This window comes from Vulpes lagopus, chromosome 23, assembly GCF_018345385.1.
Source record: "Vulpes lagopus strain Blue_001 chromosome 23, ASM1834538v1, whole genome shotgun sequence".
NCBI classification, from domain to species: domain Eukaryota; kingdom Metazoa; phylum Chordata; class Mammalia; order Carnivora; family Canidae; genus Vulpes; species Vulpes lagopus.
In genome coordinates this window covers 50,243,114-50,261,587 of record NC_054846.1, presented here as the reverse complement: position 1 = coordinate 50,261,587, position 18,474 = coordinate 50,243,114, and the positions used below count along the sequence as shown (strand labels likewise).

Here is an 18,474-nt window from a genome sequence, read left to right as displayed (position 1 = left end):
TATGTTAGCCTACTACATGATCCGTTTGAGGTCTCTACTGAATGCCCAGGTGCTCAGCAAGTTTTCTCCCCTGTAGCCAGCCAGAATTTGAATGTTTCCCAGCCTGGCTCAGCTATACCTCTCCAGTAGTTATGATCTGCCCATCTTCATGGAGTTTCAGCCTGTGCGTGTACAACTTAGGATTTAGACAAAGACTCAAGGAAGACTCCTACATAGCTTTCTGGAGCTCTTTTCTGAGTGGCTTCTTCCTCTCAGATATTCTACCCTCACACTCTACTTGAGTTTCCTCCCCCGGGTCTGCCAGAAATTGCTTTCAGTCATAGAGCTAGGGTGATCATTAGACTCTCCTTGTTTGCTTTCTTTCTTTCAGGGAATCATGGTCCTGTGCTAGCATTGTCCAATGTCTGAACAATTGTTTCATATATTTGTCCAGTCTTATAGCTATTTATGCAGGAGAGAAAGTCCTTTACAACTTACTCAATCATATTCAGAAGTGAAAATTTATTTCCCTTAGGTCCATATGCAGGTGTTACTTCAAAAGTTGCAATCACTCCAACGATGCTCCCTGTCCTCTTTTCCTGCTTCATTTTTCCTTTTTTTTCCATTTTTCCCTTTTAGTACCACCTTGCAACACTATATATATTTACCTGTCTTATTTTTGCATTATTTCCCTTCATTAGACTGTAAGCTCCATGAAGGCAGGGATTTTTGTGTATTCTGTTACCAGTTGTAGCTCAAGCACAAAGACTAGTTTTTATAAGACATTAAGAACTCAACAAATACATAATGGATGGATGGATAGATGAAAAATCACCTCTTTTCAAAAACTTTCCTTAATGACATTTCTACCCTTTCTGCATCTTGTATCATGGTGCTGATACACTTTTATTGTTTACCTATCTGTTTCTCTCTCCCTCTCTTTCTCACTGCGTGTGTCTGTCTCTCTCTTACACACACACACACACACACACACACACACATCAGGAGTTCTTGACTAGCAGGATGTGATTTCGTCTATTTATGAGTTCCCATCTCCCAACACGGGGCTGGTCAGGAGAGATAATTACCATTTGCGTAAATGGAAATTCTTCCCATCTTAAAAGTGCAGTTTTCAGGACACCAGCAGAGGGCAGCACAGGGCCACGCATGTCTTTACTGTCTCCCGCCTGCTTCTCTAAGCAGGGTTTGGTCTCAGATGGACCTGGACCTTCAGCCTTAGGCGGAGACACTCGCTCTCGCTCGGAGTTAGTGCTATTCCCCCAAAAGGACCCTGGGGGGTGGGGCAGGAAGCCTCTCCTAGACTGTCCTGTCACATGGCTTTGCTGGCTCAGCATCTCCCATCATTTACTCCTTCATCCATAAACATCCTGCCTCTATTGAGGAAGCATAAACACACACACACACACACACACACACACACACAAAGCGCCCTCCTTTCATGATCCCATCACCTTCTCTCCCAGCCTGTGTGCTATTTAAGTTTCATGGTTCAAATGGGATTTCTCAGAGGTCTGTTTCTTGGTCTCCCTGTTCACTTATTGCACTTAGCAATTCCCTTGAAGCCTGTTAATGCATACCATTTAAATTTAATCCTTACCACAGGCACTGTCAGGAGGTAAGTTTTGTTAGTTCCAATTTATTGATGAGGAAACAGGCTCAGAGAGGAAAAGCAACTTGCCTAAGATCACACAGCTAGTGGGTGGAAAGGGTGAGATCTGACCCCAGCTGTGCTAGTCCAGGCCTCCTGGGGCTACTCCCAGCCCCTTGTTCAGCTCAAGCCCCAGGGATAGGGGGCAGGTGCACTGGAGACCACAATGCAGGTTCTTTCCTCTCAGGATTATTGTTCTCATCCTAAACATAAACCCAGTCACTCCACACTTGCTGCCCGACCCCCCCCCCCCCCAGTATAGACTTCTTTTGTGGCATTTGCCCCCAGGGCCATTTCCTCCTTCCTGGGAACTCTTGCAGGGCTGGGCATGTACTCCAGAGCTTCAGGCAGCAGGCTGCAGGGGCTCCCTCAGAGCAGAATTGCTGGATGGATGGCTAGATGGATAAAGGAACCAAAAAAGAAGGACAAGGACTGAAAACTCTAGGATTTCATCTACTCCTCTAATAATTTAATTCAGCAAATAGTCCCTGAGGTCCTCTCAGCACTGGGTCCTGTTCTGGGGTCTAAGACACAGTTGATAGATGGGGAAACTGAGGCTATTACACAGCCAAGACACCAAAGCTGGCAGCAACTCAAAGGAGGCTGTGCCCAGAATAGAAGGAGAATCCCAGCGGGGGCAGCTCTCACCCCTGCCCACAATAATGCTGGGAACCAGTTGCTGTTTCCGGCTGCCTGGGACCCACCAGGAGAGAAACCATTGTTTAGCTTGGAGCTTGGCCTCTTTCCTACCACCCAATCCTTCCCCTTCCCATTGTCCTGAGGCCTCTCATCAGGGTACAGGATGCAGCTGCTAGCAAATCAGCAAAAAGAATAGTGGAAAGGGTTGGGGAAAGCAGATGAGGCCATCCCAGGAGTGGAAAGATACTTACTGGTGGTCCCTTTCCAGATGAGCTGCAGACAAAGGCCTCAGGCAGCAGGCTCCCTGGGTGCAGAACTCAGGCTTCAGAGGCAGACAGATCCAGATTCAGGACCCAGCATCTGCCACTGATGTGCTGTGTGTCTCTGAGCAAGACTCTTTTTCTGGGCATTGATTTCCTTCTTAGTTAGAGCAGGGGAAGATGCTTGCCTAGCAAGGATTGGCTTATTGTGGTGAGGACTAACACAAAAAAATCCCTAATAACTATTTATTTATTTATTTATTTATTTATTTATTTATTTATTTATTTGAAAGAGAGACAGAGAAATAGCATGTGAGGGAGGAAGGGAAGCGGGAGAGGGAGAGGGAGAGGGAGAGAGAGAGAGAATCTCAAGCAGGTTCCACACCCAGCGTGGGGCTTGATGTTACAACCCTGAGATCATGACTCAAGCCAAAATCAAGAGTCAGAACCTTAACTGACTGAGCCACCCAGGCGCCCCCTTAAGTATTTTTTTAAGGTTTTATTTATTTATTCATGATAAATAGATAGAGGCGCAGAGACATAGGCAGAGGGAGAAGCAGGCCCCATGCAGGGAGCCTGACATGGGACCCGATCCCGGGTCTCCAGGATCAGGCCCTGGGCTGAAGATGGCACTAAACCGCTGAGCCACCAGGGCTGCCCCCCCACCCCAAGTATTTTTAAATGTTCATTTATCTTCCTTCTCCCCACTTTAACCATAGCAAACCACCAAGAAATGTGATGATGGCAAAGAAGCTTCTTATAGCAGATGGCAGCAGCGCTTTCTATTAAGTAAATGAAGATGTATTGCCAACTGAGTCATCATCAAAATCAAAATTTAAGAATCTGTAATAAGTCACATTTAATAATTAATAATGACCTTAATGGGACAGCTGACATTTATTGAGACATTTATTAACATTTACTATGGACAGGCATATTCTTCACAGCTACTCTGAGCCTCATGGATGTGTAAGCAGTGCAGTTGTACAGAGCCCTCCACTCAGAAAGGTGCTCTGTAACTGGGGTTCAATGCTCTGTGATTAAAATTGAAATTCTTAACAATTTTATCTTTGAATTTGTGTTTTGTAAGTGAAGTCTGGTGTCATAATGGGGCATGCACTGGGGACTTGGAAACAGCTGATTGTCTCTGGTTGTCTCCCCCCAGGTTCTCCCCAGAATGGGTTCTCGGCTGCCTATTTCCTGGCCTCTGGCCCAGGCAGGGGCTTGGATGCAGGCATAGGGAAAATTGGGTTGAGGATGCCTGCCAAGTCGTGAGGCAGGGCCCCATGCCCCTGTGAGTATCCCCATGCCCAAAGGAATGCAACATTAAATAGTGAATAATAAACAAGTTGAGTGAGAAATCACAGAAGAAAGGAAATAAGCTCTTTTCCTGCTTTTTGAACAAGGAGCTCTGCATTTTCATTTGCACTGAGCCCCATAAATTATGTAACTGGTCCTGGGTATATTACCATCACCATTTTGCAAAAATGGAGGCTTGGAGAGGCTCAGTAATGTCCCCAAGATCACATGGCTACCAAGTGACAAAGTTCAGGCATGGACTTAGATCCTAGAGGAGAAGATTCTGAGGTCTTAAAGAGCCAGAACACAGAAAGGGTCTCAAGATTTGGCATTATCACTTATACAAGTTGGGATTTTGATCACAACTTGTATAAGTGATCAAAATGTCATCTTTGCCCACCTTTCTGACAGAGCTACTAAGAGGATACAGTAAGCATCACCCATCCAGCATGATACTTCACAGCGTATAAAGCGCTTTCATTCCACTCCCTCCTCTGAAAAGTACTGAGCAGAAAGCAGGACCAGGACTATTCTTTTTTTTTTTTTTTTTATGATAGTCACACAGGGAGAGAGAGAAAGAGAGAGGCAGAGACATAGGCAGAGGGAGAAGCAGGCTCCATGAGCCCGACGTGGGATTCGATCCCGGGTCTCCAGGATCGCGCCCTGGGCCAAAGGCAGGCGCCAAACCGCTGCGCCACCCAGGGATCCCGACCAGGACTATTCTTATTCCCATTTTACAGACAGGAAAGTTGAAGGACCAGAGCTGCAGAGTGCACCATGGACTTCTCGGTGCAGGAACCCTTGCTCTGAGGAGGTTGGCTTAATCCCTGGCTTTGAGAGACCCAGGTATGGGTGAGGAGGCCAGAGAAGTACCAAGAACTCCTGAAAGAAGACACATGGCCAGCAACTTTCAAAGGTCCTCAGAATCCTTTGGGTTGTCTCCCCAACACAGGACAGCTGTTATCCATTGATCAAAAGACACACAGGACAGCTGTTATCCATAGATCATCCCACAGGTGGACAGAGGGACCAAATGACAGATGCAGCAGAAGTATCCCCTTAGCTCTCTGCTCCATTCCTCAAGCCTCCCTACCCATGACTAGTCAGTCCACTGGCTGGTCCTGGGGGAGGGCCCCATCTGCAGAGAGGGTGGGGTCTGACCACCAGAAGTCATTGCAGCTAGGTCATGCATCCTTGGCTCTGCCTTACTTCCCTGGGTTCCTCAGCCCCTGGTTCCCAGGGTGAGGATATGACATCTACAATGCAGGAAGGCCTGTCCAGGGCTATCCTGGGCTATCCATTTCTCTTCCCTGAGGCTTCACATGGCCCCAGAATGTGTTTGTGAAGTGGTTCCTGAAGTCAGGACCCCCTTCCTGTCCATCCTCAGACCTTCCAGGAGGAACTAGAATGGAGCTGTCCAATAAAACATTCAATAGTGATGGAAATGTTCTGTGGTGCCTGACAGCCACTAGCAACATATGGCTACAGAACACAGTGGCCAGTGAGACGAAGGAGCTAATTTAAACTTTTTTTTATTATTAATTTATTAATGAGAGAGAGAGCGGCAGAGAGAGAAGCAGGCTCCATGCAGGGAGCCTGACATGGGACTCGATCTCGGGTCTCCAGGATCAGGCCCTGGGCTGAAGGCAGCGCTAAATCACTGAGCCACCCGGGCTGCCCTAATTTAAACTTTTAATTTCATTTTAATTAAGTTAAATGTCAGAATTGCCATGTGTGGCTAGTGGCTACCATATTGGGCAGTACGGTTCTAGAAACAAAAGGAAGCAGCAAAAAACAATAACTGCACAATAATTGAGGCTTCAAATGCTTTCACAAGCATCTTCTCATTTGTCTGATCTGTGAAACAGATGTCCTTTTTTTTTAATATTTTATTTATTTATTCATGAGAGACACAGAGAGAAAGGCAGAGACACAGGCAGAGAGAGGAGAAGCAGGCTCCATGCAAGGAGCCCGATGTGGGACTTGATCCCAGGTCTCCAGGATCATGTCCTGAGCCAAAGGCAGACGCTCAACCACTGAGCCACCCAGGTGTCCCTGTGAAACAGATGTTAATCCCCATTTTGCAGCGGGGAAAACTAAAGCTCAAAGTAAATAGCTTTTGTGCTGACAGAGCTAGTACTAGAAGCATGATTTCATCCCACATCTCTTGATTCCAAAACTCTACTAGTACCTCTATTCAACACTGCCTATTTATGTATGCATTGCATATTAATTGGGTCATTGTTACTAGATGCCTAGTCCTGGGCTAGACATAAACAGACAAATAAGAGACAGGCCCAGGCTTTGGGTGGGTATCTCAGATAAAGATAGAATAGTTACAATTAAATGTGGGCATAAAAATGACTTCAAGTGACTTTTTTCCAAGTAGTTCAAAGAACTTTGCTTTATTCTTTTTTTAAAAAGATGTTATTTATTTGAGAAAGAGAGCATGAGCAGGGGGAGGGGCAGAGGAAGAAGCAGACTCCCCACTGAGCAGGGAGCCAGACAAAGGGGCTCAATCCCAGGACCCTGGGATTATGACCTGAGCTGAAGATAGATGCTTAACTGACTGAGACACCCAGGCACTCCAGCACTTTGATTTAAAATCACCTACATTTGATAGTTCTCACATTTTTATTTCAAGCCCCAGCCTCTGTCCAGAACTCCAAACAGACATAGGTATACCTCATTTTATTGTGTTTCATTTTATTGCACTTCACAGATAGTGCATTTTTTTACAAGCTGAAGTTTTGTGGCAACTCTGAGTCAAGCAAGACTACTGGCACAATTTTTCCGACAGCATTTGTTCACTCTGTGTCACATTTTGGTAAGTCTTTAAAAGTATTTCAAACTTTGTCATTATTATATTTGTTATGGCGATCATGATCAGTAGTTACAATCACTGAAAACTCAGATGATGGTTAGCATTTTTTAGCAATAAAGTATTTTTAATTAAAGCGAGATTGGTTTTTAGACATTCTATTACACTTAGGAGCTGATAGTATAGGGTAAACATAACTTTTATATGCACTGGGAAACCAAAAAATTCATGAGTCACTTTATTGAGAAATTTGCTTTATTGTGGTGGTGTGGAACTGAGCCAACAGTATCTCCAAGGCAGGCCTATATACCAAGCAGCTCATTTGAATGTTGAATTGGCTTCTCAAGTTTACCCCCAAACAGCTCTTTCCCTTCTCGGTAAACAGTGATTTCCTTCTTCCATTTGTTCCACATTAAGATTCTGGAGTCATATATCACTCCTTTTTTTTTTTTCATACCTTTTATGTAATCCATCAGCAAATATTGTTAGCTCTGACTTCAAAAAGCCAGAGTGCTCTTTTCAAAATATGAGCCAGAGCATGATTCCTCTTAAGTTTTTAGAATCAAAAACAAATAGAGACCAGCCTTGAAAATTCCCTGAGCAGACAAAACCAGTTTAATCATACAAACAAAGCTTCATTTAGCTTTAAGTTAGCAAGATTAATTTGATCTGGGTTATTTCTTGCTTATGCCTCTGGAAATCATAAGAAAAATTAAACTGTTTCCCAAGGTTGACATGAGGTAACCACTGGCCAATTCCCAATCACTTAAGGAAATTCTATTATAACCAATCACTGTGAAGAATAGTCGCTGCTTTCCTACTATTTAAACTGCCTTAGGACAACATAACCCTGAGCCTCATTCCATATTTTGGTTTGAGTGCCCCAGTTTGCAAATTGTCTTTTTGGTGTATGCACAGTATACTTTTACTAATTATGACTTCTAGGATCCATTGGTTTTACTTCTGTTATTTTTGATCTTCTGACATCAGAAGGGGGTCCCAAAGAAGACCTCCAGCAATGCCAAAGCTGGTGACCCAACAGGTGCTGGTACCCATAGAGCCCACTGCGCTCAATGCTTTCTCACCAACCCTGGAGCTTGACAGTGAGTCTGTCTTGCATCCAAGCTCCACTCTGTGCTTTGAGCTCTTCAACGTTATTGTACATACCTGTGTTTCATTTGTTGGAGCTTCTTGGTAAGTCACCCTATTGTGTTCAAAGGTGAGGGGGGGAATACATGATTCTCTGTGTTTTAGAACAACTGTTGGAAAATATGGCACCTCGTCGTTAGGACATCTTCAAGAATCGAAAGCAAAGATGATTTCCACCTGATCTATGGACCACAATCTTGTGCCATTTTGAACAAAGGGTGAACTTTTGGAATCCTTGTGAATCTTTCGCTAAGTCCATCTTAAGAGGGTACCCTTAAAAAGAAATGTTTCCAAACCTCTTAAAGATGGTAGGATGCATTCTTCAATAGATATGTAGAAACTTCTAAAAGACAAAGACTCCAAAAACAACTCTAAAAGGATTCTTTCAGCAGGCAAATAAAAAATCTTTAGTAAAAAAAAAAAAAAAAAATCTTTAGTAAAAACTCTTTTGTCATCTGAACAGATAGCCTTAACTTGGTCCATCTCCCAGAAACACAATTTGGACCCAACTATTCATTTGAGTTCTGTACCTGAAACATGGCTAAAATATTTTAAACAAAAGCAATAAGATCTCTGTTTGTGTTTGTCTGTATGTATTTTGTGATATTTTTCAAACTCCAGATGATACTGCCAAAATTAATATGTAGAGAGTTCTATTTAATTGGCTTAAAGAAAACTAAGCATTTATACAAATCAAGTATACTCTCAGAAATATAGAAACTAATCCAAATGTTTTTCAAGTTCATGTGATTTGAGATAATCTTTGATAAATAAAAGCTGGTTTAATTTGTGGGTTTAACAAAAGCAGGCCTGTCCTCAAAGCTTGTCAACAAGAAAAATAACTTAGGATGATTAGTTGTTTAATGTCTAATCCAAGCATAACTGTTAAAAGCAATTGTTAAGTAAATATAAATAAAAGTTTATACAAAGTTAAACTAAATAATGGATATTCATTGAATACGTAAATCATCTGCAAATAAGCATTAAATGCCAGATGTAAGTTTATCTACTTTTGACTTTTTAATTTTTTCAGAGGCAAAAATACTTGGGTTTATTAACCATGTTTTGTGCCACATTTAAAAATTTATTATGAAAAAGAATATACTTCTAGAAATTTATAAAATGTGTTTATAAATTTACTATTCCAACAAATACTAACTTCTTGGTTTTTACTAGGAGTTAAGGATCTTAAGGGCTAAGAATTTTAATTAATATATGTAATAACAACTACTAGAAATAGTAAGAGTTAAAAAAACAACTGTCTATGCAAAGTAGAATGTATTTTTTCAATAAGGAAAGGTATGAAGGACATAGGGTTTTTTGGGTTTGGGTTGTTTTGTTTTATAAGAGAAAAAAGAATGTAATTTTGTCCTAAAGTAAAACCATTATTCCTAATTAAGAAAGGTAAAAGATAAGACAAAACCTGAATAGATAACAGAAAGTTTTATAAGGTGTGTGAAAAAGGAATCTTGAGAAGGTAATTTTGGTCAAGCTGATTAAGATTGAAATGGATTTATCTATGTTTTTAAAAAAGGAGAGTTTTAATATCAAAAGTACACCAATACAAAATTAGAATTTTGTTTTCTCTCTGTTAAAAGGACAAAGGCTTCTTAGATCATTAGTTGGCTCTTAATAAAAAATTATAAAGGTTTTTCTTTACCTTTAATATAACTGGCCTAAAAAAGAGTCTGTGTTTTGTCTTTATCAATTCTTTGATTATTTAGAAAGAAATTTAAGTCTTATCTATTAAAAAGCTAAGGTTTGTTCTTTTTTTCAACTATATAACTTTCTGTATTTGTTTTTTATTTTTTAATTTTTTTAAATTTTCTTTTTTTAAAAGATTTTATTTATTCATGAGTGACACGAGAGAGAGAGGCAGAGACATAGGCAGAGGGAGAAGCAGGCTTCCTGCAGGGAGCCCAATGTGGGACTTACTCCCAGGACCCTGGGACCACGACCTGAGCCAAAGGCAGATGCTCAACCGCTGAGCCATACAGGTGCCCCTGTATTTGTTTTTTAAATCTTTCAAATGTCACTTTGGTTTAGTGGATAACTAAGTATTGTTTCACAGTAATCGATGATTGTATTTTATCAAATGTTTTAAGTCTTTTGACATTTTTAACAAACTTCCCCAAATGAAATTCTGAATAAAGTAATAAGAGAAATGTTAATTTATTTAGGGTCATTTGAAGTGTTAAATTACATGGGAAGCATTGCCAAATGAGAAGTAATTCTAAACTTTCTTTATTCTTATACATGTTAACATAAGTGTTCCAGAGATGGTATGAAATTCCTAAAAATCTATGTCCTGGTATAATGTTATCAGACATGATTTTAAAATCCATGTCACAAAAATAACCAAAGCTAGTTGTCAATTTCATCACTCTCTTTGCATGTTTATGTGAACAGATCTTTCTTTTAAAGTCTTTTGTCACTTATAGACAGTTATTGTTTTACTCTGATGCTTTTGCAAAAGTATTCCTGCAAAAATGTTTCATCTTCAAAGAGATTTATGGAAAAGACCCTGAGAAGTACTCTAAAATTCAGGTTTCTGACTTTTTAAAAATTTTTATTGATTAATGAGAGACACAGAGAGAGAGAGAAAGAGGCAGAGACACAGGCAGAGGGAGAAGCAGGCTCCATGCAGGGAGCCGGATACAGGACTCAATCCCAGGACCCCAGGATCACGACCGGGGCTGCCCGGTTTCTGACATTTTTAAGATCATAACACAATATAAAATAAGAATTTCTAAAGCTCCAATGGAAAATTGATTGATTCCTAAAGCTGCTAACTCAAGATGAAGCAAAATTAGGATTAATTACATAACACAAAATGTACTGATGAGATTATAATTTTTATGATTTCAGTTAAAACATTGCTAATTCTTTAATGTTTTATTTTCCACTTTAATGAGCCCTTTTTTTCCTCCTCTCTTTTATGCTATTTATAACTTATAGCAATTTGGTAAAATGTGACAAATGTTAAGACATTTATCTTTTTTCTTCTTACCTGATCCCTCCAGTATTCAGAAACTCTTATTAAAAATTCTTATTTTTATGATAAAATATATATTTGCATAACTTCAATAAGAACCTGTTCTCCTTGTAACAGGACACGAGTGAATAAGCCCTTGGCTTGGCTTCCTAGTCTCCGGAGGCTTTGGAAAGTTCAATCTGAGATGCCTTGTGACAAGTTTTAGCAAAGCAGATTTAAAAGAGCCTATATGGTCAATCACTATTCTTGCTGAACTTATAATTTTTTAAGATTTTATTTATTTGAGAGAGAGAGAACATGAGCGGAGGAAGCAGAGGGGTAGTGAGAGGGAGAAGCCGACTCCCTGGTTGATTCCAGGAACCTGAGATCATGACCTGACCAAAGGCTGATACTTAATTGACTGAGTCACCTACCTAGGTGCCTGTATTGCAGCACTTATGTAAATAATCAGGCCCAGTTTATTGAAACTACTTAATTTGTAAACAAACTAGTCTTACTATGGTTATCCTTGATAGAAATGGGAATGATTATAGGGAGAAAAATTATGTTCTAGTCATACATCTTTGGGGTTATCAGATTCTAGTGCTGTTAATTGTTTTGGAAGTTTTGTTTTCTACCTCTGAACTGGACTGGATCTTGAATTCTTCCATTTTCCTCCAATATTTGGCGAACTCTCCAAACAAACATTTTCCATTTTCTCCTACTCTTTTGACTTGGAATCACTATGGAACTAAAACTATGTGTCCACTCAGAAAAATCACCAGAGACATTTACACTGCAAACCAGGAAAATCTGTCTGATATCCATGCTTGCCCTCACTCCACCTAAAGATGCTTCAAATTTGGTATCTAGAAATTTTCTCAACTGGCTGCTCTCCAGACTCAGTATTTATAATTTACTTGAGTAAATTTGAGTAACCTTTGTTTTTCTTTTGTTTCCATAGAAATCTCTCATTAAATTACCTGATTCCTCACATCAATAGAAGCCAAAATAGGTGGAAGTTCACCTGTAACATTGCCTTCTGAAATACAACATCCTAAAGTTCAACCTGTCCTAACTAATCATGATGGTATGTGTTTGCTAATATGTCATGTTGTGCCTATATAAATAAATAACTCAAAAAAATAGAAACCCAACTGCACATTATTTTTAAAAAGTGTAGATTGGCTTAAGTAAAATATGAATTGATTATAACCCATCTGAATTATTTAGTTAGTTAAATCTTCACTCCTGGGAACCTCTGCTCTGGGAAATTTCTCAGTTTGGGTTTTGTTTTCCTTATAGTCAACATACCAGCCTCCCTAGTGTATTGTACATGCTAGAGGGTTTTAAGTGCCTGCCAGCAGCCACTCGCATGCCAAATGGTAGCCTCCAGGATCAGAAAACTGGATGAAATCAGCAATAATCACATAAATGATGAAGGTAGTAACTACATGGCCCTCCAGCCTGATGACTCAACTAGTGGAAACATAGAACGTGTGATTCTTTGGCCTGACTACAACAATGGTAGTAACCAAGAATATTGCTATACTGTTTGGTCATACTCTCAGCATGCTGAAACAATGACCAAGGCAATGGGGGGCTTGGGGGGGGGGGGATGTTATTAAAATAAAGAACAAATGGAGACCAGCCTTGAAAATTCCCTGAGCAGACAAAACCAGTTTAATCATACAAACAAAGCTTCATTGAGCTTTAAGTTAGCAAGGTTAACTTAATCTGGGTTATTTCTTGCTTGTGCCTCTGGAAATCATAAGCAAAACTTAAGCTGTTTCCAAGATTGATATGAGGCAACCACTGACCAATTCCCTAGCACTTAAGAAAATTCTAGTATTTATAACCAATCACTGTGAAGAATAAACAGTCACCACTGGGTGCTTCTTTATAACAAGATACCCCTGAGCCTCAGTCCAAGTTTTGGTTTGAGAGCTCCCAGTTTGCAAACTGTCTTTTTGGTGTATGCATAATACACTTTTACTAATTACGACTTGTAGGATCCATTGGTTTTACTTCTGTTATTTCTGAAATTTTGACATAGCCTTCAGCACCAATGGTTTCACAACATCTCGCCCATGCTCCATAAAGCCCTACAAGATCTGGCCCCTGATGCTTGTTGGCCTTCATTTCCTACCGCTCGCCTCCTTGTTCTTTAGGTCCAGCCACACCAGATCTTCCAGGTCACTTCTTCCTCAAGGCCATTGCACAAGTCCCTCCCTCTCTTCCAGGACCTAAGGAAGAAATGTCCCCTTATCAGGAGCCGCTCCCTATCCTCTTATCATATTTCAATTTTCTTCATAACATTCATCACCTCCTGACATTTAATATACTTGCCTATCACTGCTCTCCTTCACTAGAGTATAAGCTGCAGAAATGGGGTTGACAGATAAAATATGGCACACCCAGTTAAGTTTGAATTTCAGATTAAAAAAAGAATGAACTTTTCAGTATGAAGATGGCCCCGATGTAATATATACTTTGAATACAAACCTCGGGATATAATTATACGTTGAAAGAAAACCTCGTTGTTGATCTGAAATTCAAGCTTTCCTGGTGTCCTGTATTATTTTTATTTTGTTTTACCTGGCAACCCTAAGGCAGGTGGTTATTTAGCTCATCGCTGTGTCCCCAGGGCCAGAGCTGCTCCTGGCAAGTAGCTCTCAATACATATTTATGGGATGAATGACTGTCTTCAACTAGATCGTTTCTCTGCAACACGCCTAGTCTAGGTGCAGCCGGCGAGCCGGGGGCGCAGCCCAGAGCACAGCCGGGGGTCCAGGCAGGTCGGGCAGCCGCGCGTCTCGCCGGCCGGTAGCCCCGCCCCCGGCGAGAGAAAACTCCGCCCCGCGACTGGCGAGCGGCGGGTCCCAGGGGGCCGCCCTGGGGGCGGGGCCTCCGCAACCGCAGGCGGGACCCCGCCCCCGCCGGAGCCCCGGCCCCTTTAACGCCCCGCCCCCCGCCGCCACTGGCGTCCCTGGTGTGACGTCACCCGGCGGGCGGCCAATGGGAGCGCGGGTTACTGGCAGGCGGCGCCGGCGGCTGCTGCCAAAGGGGAAGTGAGCTGGGGCTGGAGCGATGGCCCGGGTCTGGAGCCCGCGGCCGCCGCCGCCGCCGCCGCCACCGCCAGCGCGTTGGGAGCAGCTGCGGCTGCAGCCGGAGTGGGGGCCGGAGTCGCGGCTGGAGTGGAGGCGGCGCGTGTGAGTTGCCGAGTGTCGCCGGAACACCTCAGACTCCGGGCGGGAGCGCTTCAGGTGGGCTGAGCCGCGGTCGCCCCTCCGCACCCCCCAGACCCGCGGCCGAGACAGCGGGGTGGGGGCTCCCAGGTGCGGCGCTGGCACCTGGCAGGCTGGGCCCTCCGAGCCGGGCTCTGGGCCTCCCTCGCTCTCGGGCCGCCTTGGCGCCCAGGCTGTGTCGGGGTAGTAGCGGCCGCGGCCCCTGCTGCTGCCGCCTCCAGCTGGGGAGCGACTGGCGCCTTCCCCCCGGCTGGCTCTGCACCTCCGCCGCCACTCCCATTCAGGAACAAGTTTCTTTTCGCTCTCTCTTGGGAGTCCTGCCCCGGAAGGGCAAAACACCCATCTGTGAGTCCTTCCCCAGCTCCGGGAGCGCACTTAGAAATATTACCTACTTACCGGGAGGTGAAGGTTGCTCCCTTTTCCACTCCCTTACCTGGGACTCCATGCCCCGAGCCTTACCCGTTTTGATCACCAGCTCCCTGGCCGTCTCTATGTGACTTTCCTCACCCCTCTGAGTTCCACTTTCCTCTGAGCTCCGATCTCTAGCCCCCAGCGGATCGGGTCAGTCCCACCCCTGGGTGGGAGTGACCCAGGGCTCTGGCCCAGATTCCCCACCCTGGAAGGCAGCTCCAAGGCAGCGAGAGAATTGGGCGTTGGGTACGAACCTGGCAGCTCAGCAGTGGGTGCTCCGCTCACCCCACACAAAAAGATGAAGAAGCGCAAAGAGCTCAATGCATTGATCGGCTTGGCTGGGGACAGTCGGAGAAAGAAGCCCAAGAAAGGCTCAGGCCACCGCCTCCTTCGCACTGAGCCTCCTGACTCAGACTCTGAATCCAGCTCGGAGGAAGAAGAGGAATTTGGTTTAGTTGGAAATCGCTCTCGTTTTGTCAAGTGAGTGATGCAGTTGGTGGGATGTGAAAAAGGCATTTCCTTGCACTTAGCAATGGGGACATTTTAAAGGAAGGAGAAGGGTGTTCCTAGGAAGGAAAAGGATGTAGGCCTTGGACGGCAAACAGGAAGAAAAGGTGTTAGGGAGATGAGCTCAGGTTCTGAGTGAAGGGTAAGTTAGGGAGATGAGCTCAGGTTCTGAGTGAAGGGTTGTCTCTAAGTGTATGAAGAACTCTGAATTCAGGGTGGAAATCCACAGACTTGGGGAATGTGCCAAGAGCCCAGAGCGACCAAGTTGGGAGTGGCAGAAAAGCCAAGAATAGGTATATGGGAGCAAACAAGCCTTTGGGGCTAGATCTTTTTAAAAAGTGCAGTAGGGACAGGGACTTTAAGACTGTAGATTATTCTTTGCACTCTCAATGAGTCCGAATCTTGGAGGTGGGGGGATGCGGTGAGGAACTTACAAAGTATGAGCCTCCCAAGTAGGTGGAGGGTGGGAAACAAAAAGAGACAGCTTCTCCCCAGACCACTTTAGGTGGTGAAGCCACTAGGCAAAATCCAAGAGTGAGCTCTGAGGACCTTGGGAATTGGGGCTCAGGGTGGGAAAAGGCTGAAGGGAAACTTGAAAATGTCCTTGGACCCTCTCAGGGAGCACACTGAAGGAAAATAATATTGTGCTGAAGAGGTGGAAGCAGGGGCTGGCTAGGCAGAAGGTTGGGGTGCTGAAAGAGTTTAAATCCTTTGAGATTTTGTTTGTTTAGAGTGTCTTTGTCCTTTTATTTTGTTAAAGAAGTTTGGTATTCTAATGAGCTTTGTCAGATTAAGTAGTTAAGGGCAATCTTAGATTTGGGAAATGAAGGTCTGATGAAATGGAGCAGTTCCAATGGAATAGTTGCCCTGTTGAGGGAGTTTAGACATTGAGTGTTGAAGTTTGGTGTGAAATCTAACCCCTTTCCATGTTTCCTGGCTTCTGAGCCAATAAGCTAGAAGGCACACCAGGTGTCCGCTTAAACCTACAGTTCCTATTTCTTCCATTCTATTTGCGGTAAAACTTACTCAAAGGTTTATGAAGTTTCAGTAGTCTGAAACAGGGTGCCCTGGGAGGGTGGGGGAATGAGAAATAGGTAAATTACAGTGCTGTAATGGACTTTCGCAGAAGCTCTAGTCCTGACACTTTGCTAACCCGAGCTTGTCCCCAAAGACCTGAATCCTTGATGACTTCTGTGGGGTGCAGTGCCCATAAGATCTGTGTTGTGGGAAAAAAAAAAATCTGTGTTGTGTATGTGAAGTTCTGAAACCTTTGTGTCCAAAATATGAACTCTTCATAGGTCATGTTATTTAGTCACTTTCAACCTGTTGTTCACAGTTAAGAATGTGTTGCCCAGTGGTTCCTGGTAAATAACTATATGGTGACACGTGTGCTATTTTTAATACAGCTGTACTCGTAATCACTTTTGTACTCCTGGTTGAATTTGTTCTTATGATCAGGGGAGACTATTTACGATGCTGCAAGATCTGTTATCCCCTCTGTGCTTTTGTCATCCTTGCCGCCTGTGTTGTGGCCTGCGTTGGCTTGGTGTGGATGCAAGTTGCCCTGAAGGAAGATCTGGATGCCCTCAAGGAAAAATTTAGAACAAGTAAGTGTTGCCCTTTTCAGAGTGTTATGTTGTTTCTGGGTTCTGGATCCACAAATTGGACCATACTGAGTTAAGAGTTTTGCCCACTCAGATGAAGCAATTATATATTCCTTCCAGCCTTATAACTCTTTCTTAGCTGTCTTGAATGTGGGAACAATTGTTTGTTTGCTTGTTTTTAAACCTACAAATAAAAAATAGTGCTTATGCATCATCAGGACAAACACCATCTGAAATAATGGCTCTCTGGTTGACACTTAAGGTGCAGGAAGAAAGTGCTAAGGTCCAGGAGACTGGAACCTTGGTTAACCTCCACTATTGCCAACCTCCACTTTATACTTAGGGAAGTATAAAGTAGCAGTAGCAACACTGGGCTATTTTCTTCCTTCTCACGGGGCCATTTGAGAAAGAATGTGGGAGCATTTGTCAATTTCCTCCTTAAGAAAATCTGTATGGAATGAGCAGTAATAATAGCTAGCATTTATGGAGTGCTTACCATGTACCAGATCACAAATAAATATTTGTCTCACGAATGAGTTTTAAAGTTTGAGACTTACTAAGTTGAAGAGTTTTCTATGTTCTAAATTACAAAGTTGTATTTTGTCATATCCAGGGTACTTTATCTGAACAGTGTGTTTGCATCGTAGCTTCAACCAGATTTGACCTAAATATCTTCCTTTAGCAATGCAGATCTTTGGTTCTAGGTTTCAAGGGTTAATTTTCTAAGCTAAAGAACCAGTTTCAAGTTAATCACAAATGGCTTAAGCTTAGCAGCATTAGCACATGGGCAAACTGACCACTAAGCTTTCTCAAGGTCATAACAAAACCTGACCCCAGAACTGGAATTAGAGTTATGTTCTTACTTCTCACCTTAAGCCTTCGGAGATCACAACTTCCAAGTGTTCCTTCACCCCAGCTTCTTTTTGCTCTCTGTAGTTATTCAGGTTCTGAACTTGACCTAGGAACAGCTAATCCTTGGTTACTGTGTTAATGATGTTCTTAGGGATGTTGTTGAAAAAAAATGTTGAAATACTAATTTTGGTTTTCTTTTGAATCAAGGGAAGGAATTGGGTAAACCATAATTCTGTGTCTGAATCATCTTGACTTGTATGTTTAATCAATTGGTGGAATCAGAGTACAGTATAATAAAGAAGGAGATTTTGTATTCTAGTTAATCTCCTTTCTTAGTGGTTGTCTATCCCAGTATTGGAAAATGTTTTTAAGGCCAGTGTTTTCTTTGTAAGTGGTAATCATAACTTGGAAATGAGGTTCTAAGAAACAATGCCTAACTGTAGGTAACCACTAAAGATACCCGTCTGTGCCCTCATCTCTCTGTAATTAACTGGGCCTCCTAAGTTTGTGCTGCAGCATGTTTTGATCACATATAGTAGTTATTTATTTACACATCTCAAAACATTGCTCACTTCTACCCTCCAGGGACTCCTTTCTCTGACTGTTCTGTACCTGTGTTTACAGGACACCCATGTAACTTACACCTTAGCTGAGCTTTTCAGGGAATTTCTTTTCTTAGAAATGTACATTTGAAGTGTATACAGGTAATAGACCTAACAATCAATCAGTCAACAAAATTTTGTTGAACATTTGTTAATACCAATCCCTGGAAATACTATATTCAAGAGATGCCAAGATTTATACCCTGAACTATGAGACCTGCTTTCTACCACTGAGCAACAGTCCCCTGGGACTCTGACTGCATTTGTCAGCCAGCTGAATGAAGCAGATTTGGAAATGTCAGTCTAGCTGCTTTGTTGTCTTTGGTTTGCTGCAATAGAAATGCCAGCCCTGTAATGTCTAAATGGTATTTCTAGAGGGTGGAACCTGGGGCATAGTCTGTCCATTGGCTGAACCATTGTGGACCACTTGCCCAAGAGTTTTTTGTGAAAACCATTATTT

General features: G+C 42.7%; 1 protein-coding gene across 2 annotated transcripts in view; it reads left to right on the top strand.

The window, feature by feature from the left end:
- Positions 1-14,742: 14,742 nt before the first annotated feature.
- The window catches only part of EFCAB14 (EF-hand calcium binding domain 14), a 42,865-nt gene continuing 39,133 nt past the window's right edge, over positions 14,743-18,474 (top strand). For both annotated transcript variants that reach the window (XM_041738565.1, XM_041738564.1), the window contains exons 1-2: positions 14,743-14,929; positions 16,415-16,563. In XM_041738565.1, the coding sequence (XP_041594499.1) occupies positions 14,748-14,929; positions 16,415-16,563 (331 nt within the window). In that variant the 5' untranslated portion in view covers positions 14,743-14,747. The remainder of the gene's footprint in view (positions 14,930-16,414; positions 16,564-18,474) is intronic.